This window comes from Mobula hypostoma, chromosome 7, assembly GCF_963921235.1.
Source record: "Mobula hypostoma chromosome 7, sMobHyp1.1, whole genome shotgun sequence".
NCBI classification, from domain to species: domain Eukaryota; kingdom Metazoa; phylum Chordata; class Chondrichthyes; order Myliobatiformes; family Myliobatidae; genus Mobula; species Mobula hypostoma.
The window spans coordinates 112,598,667-112,615,716 of NC_086103.1; the positions used below are offsets into that span (position 1 = coordinate 112,598,667).

A 17,050-nucleotide genomic window follows, 5' to 3' on the forward strand; every position below is an offset into this window, starting at 1 on the left:
AAGGAAACCAGAAATGAAAGATCATTACGTGGTTTTAATGGAGAGACTCTTCAGGAACAATCATGCTGAGCTAGCTGCTCCACCAGATCCCAACAAAGAAAACCGATATTTGCCCAACTTTGGTGTTTACCAACCCCAGATACCTGTACAAATGAGAATTGTCTTTCATTCAAGTGCACAGTTCAAAGGTATAGCACTGAACAGTATGCTGTTGCGAGCTTAACCTCAATTATAGTCTACTTGGGATCCTCATGCGCTTCCAAACTGAGTCCAATGTTCCACAACTTCATAGTAAGACAGAATCATTGATACTAGCTCAGATTTTTGTGGTTTTGTGATCACCAACTGGACAACGGGATTCTGAGATCCAGCTTGAGAATTCATGTATTTGGTAACTGTCTCTTGTCAGCTGTGGCAGTCTGTGACTTTGAGAGGGCAGTTATCGAGAAGGAATTCGGGACTGAAGCATGGAATTACATACAAGGCATTTCTGTGTTGATGTCCAATCACAAACAAAAGAAAGTCTGCAGATGCTGGAAATCCAAGCAACACAGACAAAATGCTGGAGGAACTTAGCAGGTCAGGCAGCATCTGTGGAAAAGAGTACAGTTCACATTTCGACTGCGACCCTTCTCCAGTCCTGCCGAAGGGTCTCAGCCTGAAACATCGACTGTACTCATTTCCACAGATGCTGCTTGGCCTGCTGAGTTCCTCCAGCATTTTGTGTGTTGGCTGTGTTGATGTTTGTCTTTTCTAGTGCAGATGAAGCAGTCAGCATACATAATAGGATCCACCATACCAGGCAATTAACTCAGAATAGCCAATGGAACTATGTTGCTACTGATCTCAACCTGGCTGATCATGCTGCAAGGGGGCTCCAAGCTAATCAGCTCGCCCTCTCCCCTTGGTTAACTGACCTAGTATTTCTTGCTGATCCTCAATGAGAACATAGCAGGAAACTTTTGACTTGGCCGCCCCTGAGGCACATGTAGAAATACGTCCTCAAGTGTTGACCAGCGTTACTTATTTATTGCCGCCTTGACTTAATAGAGCACGCTTTGAGTGTTTTTCAAGGTGGAAGTTGCTTACGAGAACAATTGCCCGACTCTCACATACTTCTAATTCCTGTACAAGAGTAGCCAAAGGCAGCATTTGCAGTGGTTGGGACATTTGTAAGCAACCTTAGTGCAGAACAACTGAATCGGGCAAACGTTAGAATTCTTCTTCTTGTTCAAAGACAGGCCTATGCAGAGGAAGTGCAGTGTATCACAAAGCAGGAGTCTCTCTCAAAACAAAGTTTCCGTACTAGAGTTCCCTTTCTTAACTCTGAGGGGTACAGCATGTTGTAGGAACTGTCAAGCACACATCACTTCAGTGGAAACTCACGCAATTCTCATTTTGGGTAAGGACCATGTCACCTCTCTGCTAATCAGACGTTACCACGAGCAAGTATGTCATCATTTTCAGAGAATGGTTAAAGACAGTGTAGTATGATTGTTTTCAAGACCAGTCTCTGACACTGTCCTTCTTTTACCAAAGACTTCATGAAGTTATCATTTGACCTTTAGTTTCAGTAGTTAAGTTTGCCATCTTATGGATGCCAGGCGGGGAGTGTCCTGTCCTCCAGAGGTGCAGTTCATTTTGTATGAACATCACTTCCTATACGTAAACTTCTTTTTGTGTCCTCTCCTGTGAGGGTTTGTTTTGATACGATTTGAAGCATATAACACATCTCTCTCCACTCTTTATTTGCCCTTGAACGGCATTATCAATCAGTCTTAAGTTTTTTGTTAACGTTAGGAAGCATTTAGTAGACATATTTTGAAGGAAGTATTGTAGTTAAGTTTATAGTTGGACCATGAGTTTACTCTTGTTTACACTGTGTGTTTATGGAGTGTTGTGTATGTGAATTACCTTGGTTAACACCGCTTGTGAGAATAATCAACACTATTAGTATATTCAGGTGTGCGATTCTGTATTGAATGTAACTTGTATTTTACTAGCTCTCTGCAGTTTCACAAGCAAAGAGATCTCATTTAAAAACCCTGAATAAAGTGCTGTCTTGGGTGATCTTTTTTGAGAATTTATTTAGCTTTCTGCATAGTTGTGTACAAATGCACAGTGAGAACAGTAGAAATACCCTTCATTACCAAAGTATATTTCCAAAAATAAAATGAATTTGAATATTTGAGAGGCAGATTGGGGCACTTTTCTCACGCTATAGGCTCAGCACATTAGGTGTGTAGGAAGGGTGTACTTACAAAACTGCAGCTATAGTGGGGTCTAAGTAGAAGTTAGTTTTGTGTGTGGCAGCTCTATTCACTTCCTAACTCATGACAGACCACGTTGTAGATTGGGCAGATTGAAGTTGAAATTGCTATTAAATGTTAAGTGCTGCAGACTCTCTGCATTCCAAACTTGAATTACTCTTTTTCTTTTAAAAAAAACACTTGCCGTGTGTTTAGCATCTATTTTTATTCTGTATCATTGACTCTGAAATTCAGCGGAAACTTTGCCTTGTTAATTAAAGGCTGTAGTGTATAGAAATGGAACATAACTATAGAGTATAATCCAGTTTGGAATGCATGTACAGTATATAAATATGTATATTGGTGTGTAGGACAGAGGTACTACAGAGTGCTTTGTGAGGGTGGGGGAGAAGAATCAAAACTGAAAGGTAAGTGGGCAGCATAATGGCATAGCCAGTCCCTTGGCAAGGGTCCCTGGTTCAATTGTAATCCCTGGTACTCTGTGGTGTTTGCACATTCTCTCTGACTACATCGGTTTCCTCAGCATCCCATAGGTGTGCGGGTTAGTAGGTTAATCAGCCATTGTGAGTGATCACCACTGTTTAGTTGAAGTAAAATCTACCAGGAGTTGATGAGAATGTATTTAGAACAATAAAAGATTATGTAAAAATTAGGATTGAAGGTTGGTGAGGACTCGGTGCGCCGAAGGACCTGTTTCCAGGCTCTGTTTCAATTGCTGTCAGTGGTGGCATGTATTGACATGGATTGTTTTATCTCCCTAATCTGCTCTGTGGTGGTTTGCAGATAGCCAAACCCATTTCCTACTGGGTTTGTTTGTCTGTGAAGATGTGCTGATTCTATTTCAGTTCTGCCATTCTAAATTGGTGATAAGGTGGTGTGTGAGAACTGCATGCTTGCTCACACGTGGGGCACAAAATGTTGGATAGAAAAATCAGGAAGGTAATTTGTGATGGTGTTTTTTTCCATTTCTGCTAGCTGTCTGAATGCTCCCAGAAAATGGTTTTGAAACTCTCCATATCATCCCAATTTATTCCTCTTCGTGTGTGTGTGTGTGTGTGTGTGTGTGTGTGTGTTTTCTTGGAACATTGTTTTCCAGGGCTCCTTTGGGGATATTACATTTCAAAATGGCTTTGAGAATATTGGGTATGTGAAACAGGTAGCCTGCCCAATATAACCAGCCGATTAGGGGCTCAACACTTGAGAATTTAGCCTGGGAAAGGACCCTGACATTATTTCACAAACCTTTCCAACAAACTTGGAGGATTTTATGGAGACTGCTCCTGGTAATCTCTTTCTGGTGGATTGAGGTGTCTGTTGTAGATAGTCCAGGGCTGCAGTGTGTATTAGAGGCAGAGACTGAGTTTTGTGACAGGTCTGTGGTCTTGATCTTCAGATATTCATCCACAATTGACTGAATGTTTTGCTGGTGCATTGATAGAATAAACAATTGATGTGTGCCTTTGTGGAAAATGTTTTCTTGACTTGAGAAGTGGTCCATGTTTCTGGTGTTATCATTCCTAGTCAGAGGCAGCGTTGTTCACCAGGGTAGGTTGTAGAGCTCCTTTTCTCTCCCAGTTCTGGAGTGAAAGGTCCATGTTCTTGAACACTTCAGTAAACAGGTTGACGATGGTTTGAAATTCTGTTCGCAGGTTTATTCATGTATGACATGAAAATAGTTGTTGCTTAAGGAGCCCTTGATCCTAAATGGTTTCTTCTGCTTTCAGCATTGGCTTCATTAGCTCCAGAGCAATTTTAAGATATCCTCAACAATAGCTCTATCCAAGAGAAGGATTCTTTAAGTTTGGCCCACAGCAGCTGATTCAGTTGAGCCTTGTCACCACTACTGAAGTTGAAATTTGCTATTAAGTCCCAACTTAATAGCAAATACTCAAACGGATTCTATCCCCATGAAACTTCAGAACTCAGCAGTGAAGATTTTCAGTTGCGAATCTTGTCTTCATCTGGAGAGAGAGGATGATGTACCAGGGCATTGCATGCTGCGGCAACGGCAATTGCGGAAGGCTATGTTAATTGTGGTAGGTTCTCCATCTGTTACAAGGAAAGCCACTGGTAGAATCTTCTTCAATTGCCTCTACTGATGACAAGTGTTACTCTCTCAGTTGCAGTGTGTCTTCTAAACAGTACAGTAGGTGTGAACTGCAAGAACTCCAAGGGGCATGCAGGGGAAGTAGCACTAGCCATTACACAAAAAATGCTGGAGGAGCTCAGTAGGTCAGGCAGCATCCATGGAAATGAATAAACAGTTGACATTTCAGATTGGGACTCTTCTTCAGGAATAAACAAACAGAAATGGCGACTGTTTGTTCATTTCCAATGGATGCTGCCTGACCTATTTAGTTCCTCCAGCATTTTGTGTGTGTTGCTTTGGATTTCCAACATCGGCAGATTTTCTAGTTTATGGCTTACTCAACCTTATTTGACTCTTACAACCTGAAGGGACTGTGCACTGTCCTCGAGTATGGTTGCCCTCCAGAAACTTGCCTCCATCCGATGCTTGTTCATGATGGCATGCAGACCATAATCTTAATCAGTATGTCCACAGTAGAACCAGTCTCAGTAAAGACCAGTCCTAAACCAAAAAGATTAATTGTACCAATCAGAGTTTGTTTCTAGCTGCTTCGTTACAGTGCCAGCAAGCTTCCCACAGAAGGTAGTCAACATTGTTCTGATCTGGTCAATAAGCCCTGATAAAGGGTTTTGACTGGCAGACAATTCCCACCTTCATATATGTCCTGCTTGACCCAAATTCTCAACTCCCTAGATTTCTCCCGTATTCTCAAACTCCCCTATTTGGCTATGTGAAACTTGCAGTAGTTAATTAAGTTACCAGATCCACAGGTCTTTGGGATATGGGAGAACACCAGAGCACCTTGAAAAAGCTGACGAGATCACGAGGAAAACATATCAACTCTCTCCAGAGAGCGCTTGGGTTGGGATTGAACCTCTATTTTGGGCACTGGGAAGCTGGAGCTGCACTCGTCCCCAAAAGGCATTTTCGGAGTGGTGATGCAAAGATGTCATCCAGGCACAAATTTGTATGACAGAGTATCTTACAAATTTGTCCCTATAAAACTTGTAAATCACTATCAAAAATTTGAGATGGAGAACTTGTGTGAAAAAGCAAACATAAGATGTATATAGACAACTGAACAAGTTTGCCAAAGACAATGATCACCAGCTGCCAGTTCACAGCAGAAAACTCCTTGTGATTTATTTTGGAAACTGACAAGACAATATGACTCACTGATAATTGTATAATGGAACGTGATCAAACAACGAGGCACCAATTAAAACTAGATCTCTTTCTCTTCTGCCTACAAGACAGTTAGATTTCCTTGCCTCTAGAATCCCCAAATTAATAAAACTTGGGGTTGTGCACGGGAGAGGAAGCCAGTTCTGCTGTTTGTAGGGACAAACTATGTAAATGTTGACTTTTGAATTTATTGATCTACTGGGCGATCATTCATATGTCCTGGTGTTTGTAAGTTAGGCATTTGTAACTGGGGACAAACTATATGGCTAAACCCTCTCCACAGATGCTGCCTGGTCTGATTTTTATTTGCATTTTCAAATTTCAGATTTGTAGTTCCTGAAGTTTTTTCTTATTGCTTAATACAATCACTTTTTAAAAAAAAACTTCAAACAAAGTGAAAACAGGACTTCTTAATGATCTATTGGTAGTCTTTTAAAGGTGAATGGTTAACATTAGCAAATATATCATATTTCCTGTTGTAGTGCTACTATTTTTAAAAACGCTGGAGTACAACGTCCAAACTCTGACACCCAAGCTGCCTGTCCTTAACTGAATGTCTGTTCTGATCATTTATTATATTAATTAAATGCATTACTCTGGTTTGTGAACAAGTTTCCCATGTTAGTTGTCACTTCTATGATATCTGCAAGGCCAATTATTCCTGAGAACTCTTCTCCTGTGTGTTCTGAATGTGAGAGGGCAAATTATAAGAACGCAGGCTATGAATGCCAGGATTGTTCTGAGTTGTAAAAGGTCACGGAAAGTGTTATTTCAATTTAAAAGGACAACTTGGTGCGCAACAGATGACATGGAATGACGGTGGTTCTGGTCTGTACCCCTGACCACGCTTCCTCAGGGTTTTCCCTTTTACACTATTTTTACGGATACACTCATGTCCATCCCTCCCCCCTTTGAAACACCTTAATCTCAGCTGTGTGCTCTACTGGCAAAGCTTTGATAAATTTCCCCCAAACACCGGTGGAAAAGAAAATTTGTTTTCTGTTCTATGTGATATTTGCACAAGGTTGTAGTGTGAACGTTGACCTCTATTTACAACTCTGGTGCAACTGGATTTCAGAAGCAAAGTGAAAATCGGTAGAAATCTACAATTTGGGCGTTTTAACCCATACGAAAATATGATATAGGTAGGAGACATCCAGTCAAGATAGTGCCAGTGAACAATGATTCCCCAGGCGACATCTTTCAGATAGCTAATCTCTTCAATTACTTCACTTTTTCTAGGCTTTCTGCTTTTTTTTTGCTGTGTTTGTGTTATGGAAACTGTTGGAACCTGTGATGAGCGGTTTGGAATTTGATCCAATGACCTAGTGCAGCCTTGTGGAGAAAACCAGACACTGTGTCCTGAAAAGGACCAAGAACACGAGCTGATCTATATGGAAAACCATGGTCACCAAACTCCGCATCGGATATGGTACCTAGACAGATAGACAGGCAGACAGAAGTTTAACTGTATTGCAACATTTCTGAAGATCTACAGTATTCTTGGCCCAACATATTGATGCAATTACACAAGAAAGCACACCCACAGTTATATTTCATTTGGAGTTTGAGGAGATTCGATATTTCACCAAAGACTCCAGCAAATTTCTACAGATGTACCACGAAGACCATTCTGACTGCTTGCATCACCATCTAGCACGAAGGTGCCAATGCACAGGATTGGAAAACATTGCAGAGGGCTATAAACTCTTAATTCTGTGGGTGCTGGCCTCCACACCATGGAGGACATCTTGAAAAGGCAGTGCCTGTAGAAGGCTGCATCCATCATAAAGAACCCTCTTCATCCAGGACATGCCTCCTTCTTGTTAGTACCATCATTCTCCCAGAAGGGAAGCACAGAAGCCTGATGGCACTCACTCAGCATTCCCCATTCCCATTTCCCTCATCTCCTTACCTGCCCATCACCTCCCTCTGGTGCTCCTCCCCCTTCCTTTTCTTCCATGGCCTTCAGTCCTCTCCTATCAGATTCCCCCTTCTCCAGCCCTTATCTTTTTCACCGATCGACTTCCCAGCTCTTTACTTCACCCTCCCCCTTTCCCAGTTTCTCCTATCTCCTAATATTTCTTTCTGCTCTCCTTCACCTTACTGTGACTTTTTTTTTCCTCCAGTCCTGAAGAAGGGTTTCAGCCAAAATGTCGACTGCTCTTTTCCATAGATGACGCCCGGCCCGCTGAGTTCCACCTGCATGTTGTGTGTGTTGCTCAACGTTTCAAGAACAGATTCTTCCTCTCTGCCATCAGAATCATTACCTCACAATTTTACTTTGTTACTGCTAGGCCTGATCGAAGTAGTAGTCATTACTGTCTTGTTTCCATTACTTGCATTTATTGTAATTGTAGTAATATATTTTTATTTATTGCACTGTACTGCTGTCACAAAACAACTTACTTCACAAATGTCAATGATAATAAACTTGATTCTGAAAATGATTGATCTAAATATTAACTGCTTCTCTCTCCACAAATGCTGCCTGATCTGTTGGATATGCCTGGAATTTTTCTACTTTTTTTTTCTTTTATATGATTTGGATGTGCTAGAACTTATTTGAATATTGGCATTTTGACTGGAGATGTGATAAACTTGGATTTTGGTATGGCATTTGATTTAAACACTACATCTTCCACCACCCCTCCCAGGAAAAAAAAACAAACAACTATAAGGCTGTGGAAATTAGCATTTTTGCCTTTAACAAAAAACAAACAAATGACTTGTTCCTTCAGTTTAATGAAGAAGGCCAGTAACTTTGCTATGTTTGGTAGAAACATGTCCTATTTTTGAAGAAAGGAGTTTCTGTGAACAAGATTCCCAAATGGATTTGCTGGCTGCCAGGGTCAGAAACCTCTTGGATTGAGTCCACCATCATTCCAAATAAACTGATTCCTAAGCTTCGAAACCTGGACCTTAGCACTCAGGTCTGCAGCTGGATCTTCAACTTCCTCACAGATAGGACCCAGGCTGTAAAAATAGGGGGCAAGCTCTCCTCTACAATCACTCTGAGCACCGGTGCCCCACAAGGCTGTGTAGTCAGTCCCCTGCTGTACTTACTGTACACCAATGATTGTGTAGCCAAGTTTCCATCAAATTCAATATATATGTTTGCTGATGACACAACAATTGTAGGCCGTATCTCGAGTAATGATGAGTTTGAGTACAGAGAGGAAATTAAGAACCTGATGGCATGGTGTGAGACGAAGGAATTGGTTGTTGACTTCAGAAGGAGTAGCGGACCGCACGACCCCATTTGCATTGGTGGTGCACAAGTGGAACAGGTTAAAAGCTTTAAGTTCCTTGGGGTCAATATCACAAATGACCTGACTTGGTCCAACCAAGCAGAGTTCACTGCCAAGAAGGCCCACCAGCGCCTTTACTTCCTGAGAAAGCTAAAGAAATTTGGCCTGTCCCCTAAAACCCTCACTAATTTTTATAGATGCACTGTAGAAAGCATTCTTCTAGGGTGCATCACAACCTGGTATGGAAGTTGTCCTGTCCAAGACCAGAAGAAGCTGCAGAAGGTCGTGAACACGGAGCAGCACATCACACAAACCAACCTTCCGTCCTTGGACTCACTTTACACCGCACGCTGTCGGAGCAGTGCTGCCAGGATAATCAAGGACACGACCTACCCAGCCAACACACTTTTTGTCCCTCTTCCCTCTGGGAGAGGGTGAAGGAGCTTGAAGACTCGTATGGCCAGATTTGGGAACAGTTTCTTTCCAACTGTGATAAAACTGCTAAACGGATTCTGACCCGGATCTGGGCCGTACCCTCCAAATATCCGGACCTGCCTCTTGGTTTTTTTGCACTACCTTATTTTCCATTTTTGTATTTTCTATTTATGATTTATAATTTAAATTTTTAATATTTACTAATTTTTACTATTTTTAATATTTTTAATATTGTAATCCAGGGAGTGGGAAGCGCAGAATCAAATATCGCTGTGATGATTGTACGTTCTAGTATCAATTGTTTGGCGACAATGAAGTATAAAGTATATCCGTAAATGGGAGTCTGAGCAGCTAGAGTCGTAGTACAAGTCAGTGCCAGTGACATGGGTGGGGTGGATGACAAGGTCCAGCAAAGATCTCCAGGGTTATGATCTCAGGATTGCTGCCTGTGGCACTTGCTAGTGAGGCCAGAAATAGGAAGATCTTACAGTGTAACATGTGACTAAGGAGTTGGTGCAAGAGGGAGGGCTTCAGATTTTTGCATCATTGGGCTCTCTGCAAGGGAAGCTGGGACCTGTATAGAAGGCATGGTTTGCACCTGAAATGAAGGGGGACTAATATCCCAGTGGGAAGGTTTGCTGTTTCTGCACGGGGGTTCAGGTTGCAGGGGAATGGGAGCCAGAGAGCCAGAATAGATAGGAGAGTGGTGGTGGAGATAAATGTTGTTAAGCCTGCACACAAGGTCAGGAATGAAAAGGTTGAGCTTGGTGGGACTACTGTTCTGAGCTGTGTATATTTCCATGCAATGAGTATTGTAGGAAATGTGGGCGAGCGTGGTTCAAGAGGTGGAATTATGTCATTAGTCAGACCGATTGCAGGATTGCAGCTCAATGTTCTGGGGTTCTATTGTTTTAAACTTAAGAGGGAGGAATGCATTAATAGTCAGGGACAATGTCACAGCAGTGCTCAGTCAGGATAGGCTGGAGAGCTCATCTAGTGAGGCTTTATGGATAAACTGATGCTGGGGTCAAAGCAACACTCACAACACACTGGAGGAACTCAGCAGGTCGGGCAGCATCCGTGGAAATGATCAGTCAACATTTCGGGCCAGAACCCTTCATCAGGACTGAAGAGGGAGGGGGCAGAGGCCCTATAAAGAAGTTGGGGGGAGGGTGGGAAAGAGAAGGCTGGTTGGTTCCAGGTGAAAAACCAGTGAGGGGAAAGATAAAGGGGTGGGGGAGGGGAGGCAGGGAGGGGATAAGCGGGAAAGGAAGAAGGAATAGGGGAAAGCACAGTGGATAGTAGAAGGAGGCGGAACCATAAGGAGGTAGTAGGCAGCTGGAGGAGGGGGCAGAGTGAAACTGGGATAGGGGAAGGGAGGGGGAGGGAATTACTGGAAGTTAGAGAATTCGATGTTCATACCAAGGGGCTGGAGACTACTTAGACGGTATATGAGGTGTTGCTCCTCCAACCTGAGTTTGGCCTCATCATGGCGGTAGAGGAGGCCATGTATGGACATATCTAAATTGGAATGTGAAGCAGAGTTGAAGTGGGTAGCAACCGGGAGATCCTGTCTGTTATGGTGGACAGAGCAGAGGTGCTCGACGAAGCGGTCCCCCAATCTGCGTCGGGTTTCACCGATGTAGAGGAGGCTGCACTGGGAGCACCGGATGCAATAGATGACCCCAACAGACTCACAAGTGAAGTGTTGCCTCACCTGGAAGGACTGTTTGTGGCCCTAAATGGTGGCAAGAGAGGAGGTATAGGGAGCTGTACGCTTACAGGGCTAAGTGCCAGGTGGGAGATCCGTGGGGAGGGACGTGTGGACCAGGGAGTCGCAGAAGGAACGATCTCTGTGGAAAGTGGAGAGGGGTGGAGAGGGAAAGATGTGCTTAGTGGTGGGGTCCTGTTGAAGCTGGCGGAAGTTGCGGAGGATAATGTGCTGGATCTGGAGGCTGGTGGGGTGATAGGTGAGAACGAGGGTAACTCTGTCCCTGTTGTGGTGGTGGGAGGATGGGGTGAGGGCCGAAGTGAGGGAAATGGAGGAGATGCAGGTGAGGGCATCATTGATCACGGCAGAAGGGAAACCACGATCCTTAAAGAAGGAGGACATTTGAGATGTCCTGGAATGGAAAACCACATCCTGGGAGCAGATGCGGCAGAGACGGAGGAACTGGGAATAGGGAATGGCATTTTTGCATGTGGCAGGGTGGGAAGGGGTATAGTTGAGGTAGTTATGAGAGTCAGTGGGTTTGTAGAAGATGTCAGTGGACAGTCTATCTCCAGAGATGGAGACCGAGAGATCGAGAAAGGGGAGAGAAGTGTCCGAGATGGACCAAATGAATTTGAGGGCTGGGTGGAAGTTTGAAGTAAAGTCATTGAAATTGACGAGCTCAGCATGGGTGCAGGAAGCAGTACCAATGTAGTTGTCAATGTAGTGAAGGAAAAGTTGGGGAGCAGTACCAGCATAGGTTTGGAGCGCAGACTGTTCCACATAATCAGTGAAGAGGCAGGCATAGCTGGGGCACATGCAAGTTCCCATAGCTACACCCTTAGTCTGAAGAAAGTGGAAAGAGCCAAAAGAGAAGTTATTAAGTGTGAGTACTAGTTCCGCGAACCGAAGGAGAGTGGTGGTGGTGGGGAACTGGTGAGGTCTATTGTCCAAAAAGTAGCGGAGGGCTTTGAGGCCTTCTTGATGGGGAATGGAAGTGTATAAGGATTGGACGTCCATAGTGAAAATGAAGTGGTCGGGACTGGGAAACTGGAAGTTATTGAAGAGGTGGAGGGCATGAGATGTATCCCGGATGTGGGTGGGGAGGGACTGAACTATGGGTGACAAAATGGAGTCCAGGTAGGCAGATACAAGTTTGGTGGGACAGGAGCAGGCAGAAATTATGGGTCTACTGGGACAGTCAGGCTTGTGGATCTTGGGGAGGAGGTAAAACCGAACGGTGCGTGGTGTGGGAATTATGAGTTTAGTGGCTGAGGATGGAAGGTCTCTGGAGTTGTTAAGGGCGGTGATGGTACAGGAGACAATGGTTTGTTGTTTTTTGGTGGGGTCCTGTTCCAGTCAGGATAGACTGGAGAGCTCATTTAGTGAGGCTTTATGGGTAAACTGAAGAATAAGAAACATAACCACATTAATGAGATTATATTATAGACTACCCAACAGTCTGTAGGACTGTAGAGAGACTACAGACTGATGCAGGAAACACAAGTGGGATCTGAAACTACTAGAAAAATGGGCTAGAAAATGGCAGTTGGAATTTAGTGCAGACAAGTGTGAGGCGTTGCACTTCGAGAGGACCATGCAGGGTGGGTCTTACATAGTGAGTGATAGGGCACTGAGAAATGGGATAGAAAAGAGGGATCTGGGAATAGAGATGCATAATTACTTGAAAGTGGCGTTAAAGGTAGATAGGTTTGTAAAGAAAGCTTTTGGCACATTGGCCTTCATAGATCCAAGCAATGAGTACAGGAGTTGGAATGTTATGTTGAAGGTGTATAAAACATTGGTGGGGCCTAATTTGGTATTATTTGTAGTTGTGGTCATGTTGAGGAACTGAGTTATTGGAAAAGGTTGAAATGGTTCGGGCTTTATGCTCTAGACCATAGAAGAATAAGGGGAAATTGGATTGAGATATTCAAAATTATGAGTGGTATAAATAGGGTAAATGCCAGCAGGCTTTTCCCACTGAGGTTGGGTGAGTCTAGAGCTAGATGTCAGGGGTTAAGGGTGAAAGGTGAAATGTTTAAGGGGAAGATGAGGGGAACTGCACTCAGAGGATAGTGAGTGTGGATCGAGCTGCCAACTGAAGTTGTGGACGCGTGTTTGATTTCAACATTTAAGAGGAGTTTGGATAGGTACGTGGATGGGAGGGTTATGGAGGCCATGGTTAGGCTGCAGGTCGATGGGACGAGGCAGATTAATAGTTTGGCACTGGGCTGAAGGGCCTGTTTGTGCTGTGTGTTCTATGACTCTATGTTTGACTCTCGCATTGCAGCAGTGTTTTGCTTGGGAGTGATCTCGGGCTCCTGCTTGGCAGTGGAGGTCTTGTAAACATCTTGCCCGACTTGCTTGATGATCCATTGGGGAAGAGGAGATGGGCTCAGGTAGAACTTCTGCCCTGTCTCTGGTGAGATGGTTGAGGAGATCCAGGGTTGGTGCTTTTTATACCAGGACGATGGATTGTGGCTTCATTCTAGTTAAATGTTTAAATGTGTTCTTGTACATTTATATCTTTAATAATAAGGAAATAGAAAAAAGGTTAATAAATACTTAAAATATTTAGGTATGGTTACTAAATTATGGTTTCCGAATTATTTTCTCCTTTGTTTTCAGAGGTCATTTTGGGTTGCAAGGAGTGCATGATATGGCTGCTCAAGGTAAGTTCACGGTTATCAATTAATACTTTTAAATGTAGCTCCTAAAACAATGAGACGCTTATGGAAAATTCGTAACAAAATACACTTTATGCAAAGACTTTGGTTAATCACACAATAACTGTAGTGAAAAGATGCTTTTAATCTGTCAGATAGAATACACAGTTACCTCATTTCACTTTTTGGTGATTTGGCCATGCTAGAAAGTTGTAACAATGCGGAATGGACCCTGAGCCAGCTTGGGTTGAGAGTTATGTTCTAACTAATTGTTCATTAACAGTTTTGAGTAAGCTGTCTAACCTTAACTTCCTTTTTGATCGAGGGGGAGCTGTAATCAGTGTTGTGGTCTTATCCACAGGAAAACCAATTCAGAGATTAATGTGGAATATTGTTAATCTGGCTATCACCTCACTTCACAAGGAAAAGGTGTTTCAGCTTGGTGGGGCTGGGATTGGTGGTGGTGTGTTTTCACACACACGACACACACACCATTATTGCACACAGTAAGCTCTAGCTTCCAGTAGAGCTCATCTTTGTTCCATTTCCCTGCTGATCCAGCACCATTTTTGAAAGCCCAGGTTAAATGTGTTTCCACCGCCCTTGTAGTGAGTGAGTTCCAGATAATGGCCTTTTAATGAAACGATTTTTTTCACATTCTTCTGCATCTTTTAACCATCACTTCAAACTAATGCTTCCTGTTCCTTGACATCTAATAGATTGGCTTCTTTCAATTTATTATACCTGAACCCAACTTGGTCTCATTCCTCTTTTTGGGAGAGGAATCTTTTCTAGTTTTCTGACAGAGTAGAAGGCATTGGGGGAAAGAATTTGATACTTTTAATTAAAAAAAAATGCTTTCAAAGTCAGCAACAGCAGTTTATCTTCAATGTTCATGAAAACTTCAGTCGCATTCACATCACATCAAGTTGCTGTCCTCATTCCGGATCTTCCATGCATGTGACTTCCTGCGATTGCTTTACTTCATCAGACCGCTGATGATGTTCTGTCAGACCTGACTGGTGCTCCTCCATATCAATTTCATGCAGACAGTGAACAGGGCATGCAGATGAGGGACTGAAGTGCTGTCTCAGAATTAGCACTTGCTTCAAATCCACTGTCCAGAGTTTCATTTAAGTTATTAAAGTTAGCAATTTGAGTATTCATTTCAAAGCACCATCTCTGAGCTAGCATGTTGTTGAGTAATGGTGATTGATTCTGGAAGTTTCAATTTGTCTTTCAGCAAACTGCTTGTAAATTAGAACTGCTCCATTGTTATATTCTGGTAGATTAACTCTTAACATTACTTTGGTTATAAGCTGTCCTTTTTCAGAGATGATAAATCATTTGAATACTAAACTAAAGTTGGTGTCCATTTGGTTTAGTTTTCGAACCATCTAATGCAATTTATTTTCCCTCCCAAGGTCATTCATATCCTGCTTATGAGCCCAGTGCTCCTCCGTATCCACCAGTCCAATCTCAGCAAGGTCCTTACCCACTGCCTCCACATCATTATGGAGCTCCTCCACCTGTCTCTTTTGGTACCTAATTTTATTTACCTTGTATTGGTGAATTGAAGATCAAAGATGGAGAAGGCTACCTTGTTTTCAACTTCATAAATCTTGTGCAAGTTAAATTTGGGGCATTCTAAAAGTACAAATAATCTGGAATAACATTTGTATTTTTCATATTCCAAATGGTTATCGGCAGTGAATTCAGTGTGGTCACTGTTGTACAGACAAGTAGAGCAGCAAACTTTTCAACAGGGTCATTCTAAGACAGCGGAATGATTAATAACCAGGTAATCAGTTGGTTAATGAGTTAAATATTAGTCTTGAAGGCTCCCCTTTACTACTTTGAACTATTCAGTATTATAAATTTGAATATGTCATATCTATTCCCCTTACTGAGCAGCTTTGTCCCCTGGTTTGTGACTCTCCCACTGGTGAAAACGTTACAACATCTGTGCTGTCAAACTCCCTTGCGATTTTATATGTTTGAATTATGTCACCCTTTATTCTTCTAAGCTGCACAAAATATAGACCCAAACTGTCTTCCCTGTCTTGAAGGAATGATAGTCTCTTGGGAATTGGCCTCGTGAATCTCTTTTGGATTGGCTCTGGTGTCGTCATTCTTTTAGGTTAGGGGGCTAAAGCTGTGCCCAGTATTCCAGGTGTAACCTCAACTCTCCATGGAAAGTGTATTCTCAAACTCCAACCCCTTTGCAATGAAGGGCAATGTGAAATTTGCCTTGCTAACTACTTGTTGGACCTACCTGCTAGCATTTTGTAATCCATGTAATAGAACACGTATTACAAAACCCTGAACTTCACTTATTTAGAATGTCCCTCCATATACATGACCTTTGATTCCACTTATCAATTGATTACGTCACACTTGCTGAATCTATCTGTTTCCATTGCTGTAACAAAGTAGCTTATCACAACACCTACTTCTACATGATTGGCAAACTTGCAAACCTTGCCTTTCGTCCCTGTCAGACCATAAATTAAAATCGTAAAACCTTTGAGAGCCACAGCCAATCTCATGAGTGATGTTCCTACGGCCTGAAAAGGAACCATTGATTCTAACCTTTTATTTTTGTGACAGCCGGTTTGTACTCCATGGTAATACACTTCCTCCAACACCTGAGTGTGAAAGCAACTTAAAGAAAAGAGCTCCAAAACTTCTCACAGGCTATAATCTTGGTGCTGCAATTCACCTGATTTGATTTTTGGGTTTACAGCTACGTTTCATACAACTTCATCAAAGGGATGGTGCTGTTAATCCAGTTCTTTTTCAAAATGGAAGTTTCCAGCCATTTTTGTTTCTGATGACCTGAGCAGCTGCATCTTTACTTGCCATTTTTTTTCTACCAAGTAATGTAAAGATTAGTACTAGATGCCGAAATTTCTCTGAAGATCTTGTGTCACACTTGAGAATTAACAACTTAAAATAGGATCTAAAATCAGTATTAATAGAGCTTTGTTTTGCTTTCTTGAGTCATAGAAAAGTACATCACAGAAACAGACCCTTTGGCCCATCTAGCCCATGCTGAAACCATTTAAGCTGCCTACTCCCATTGCCCTACACCAGAACCATAGCCCTCCATACCCCTACCATCCATGTACCTATCCATACATCACTTAAAGGTTGAAATCAAGCTTGCAAGCACCACTTGTGCTACCAGCTCATTCCGCACTCTCATGACCTTCTGAGTGAAGAAGTTTTCCTTCATGGTACCCTAAACTTTTCACCTTTCACCCTTAACCTATGATCTCTGGTTGCAGTCCCACCTAACCTCAGTGGAAAAAGCTTGAAGAGAAATGACAGCTTTTAAGTTACTTAGTCCAATGAAACTCAGAAGGGAGCACCTTCAAGAAGGATCTGCGTGCTTTCCAGAACTGGTGTGAAAACTTAAATATGTCAGTGTGTTTCCA

The 17,050-nt window shown here is 42.6% G+C and overlaps 1 protein-coding gene across 3 annotated transcripts in view; it reads left to right on the plus strand.

The window, feature by feature from the left end:
• Positions 1–17,050, plus strand: part of LOC134348996 (phospholipid scramblase 1-like) — a 70,314-nt gene that overhangs the window by 26,589 nt on the left and 26,675 nt on the right. For 2 of the 3 annotated variants that reach the window (XM_063052822.1, XM_063052823.1), the window contains exons 3-4: positions 13,573–13,616; positions 15,035–15,151. In XM_063052822.1, the coding sequence (XP_062908892.1) occupies positions 13,604–13,616; positions 15,035–15,151 (130 nt within the window). In that variant the 5' untranslated portion in view covers positions 13,573–13,603. Of the gene's footprint in view, positions 1–13,572; positions 13,617–15,034; positions 15,152–15,209; positions 15,412–17,050 lie in introns of those variants that run through there. The other variant, XM_063052824.1, reaches the window with a different exon arrangement.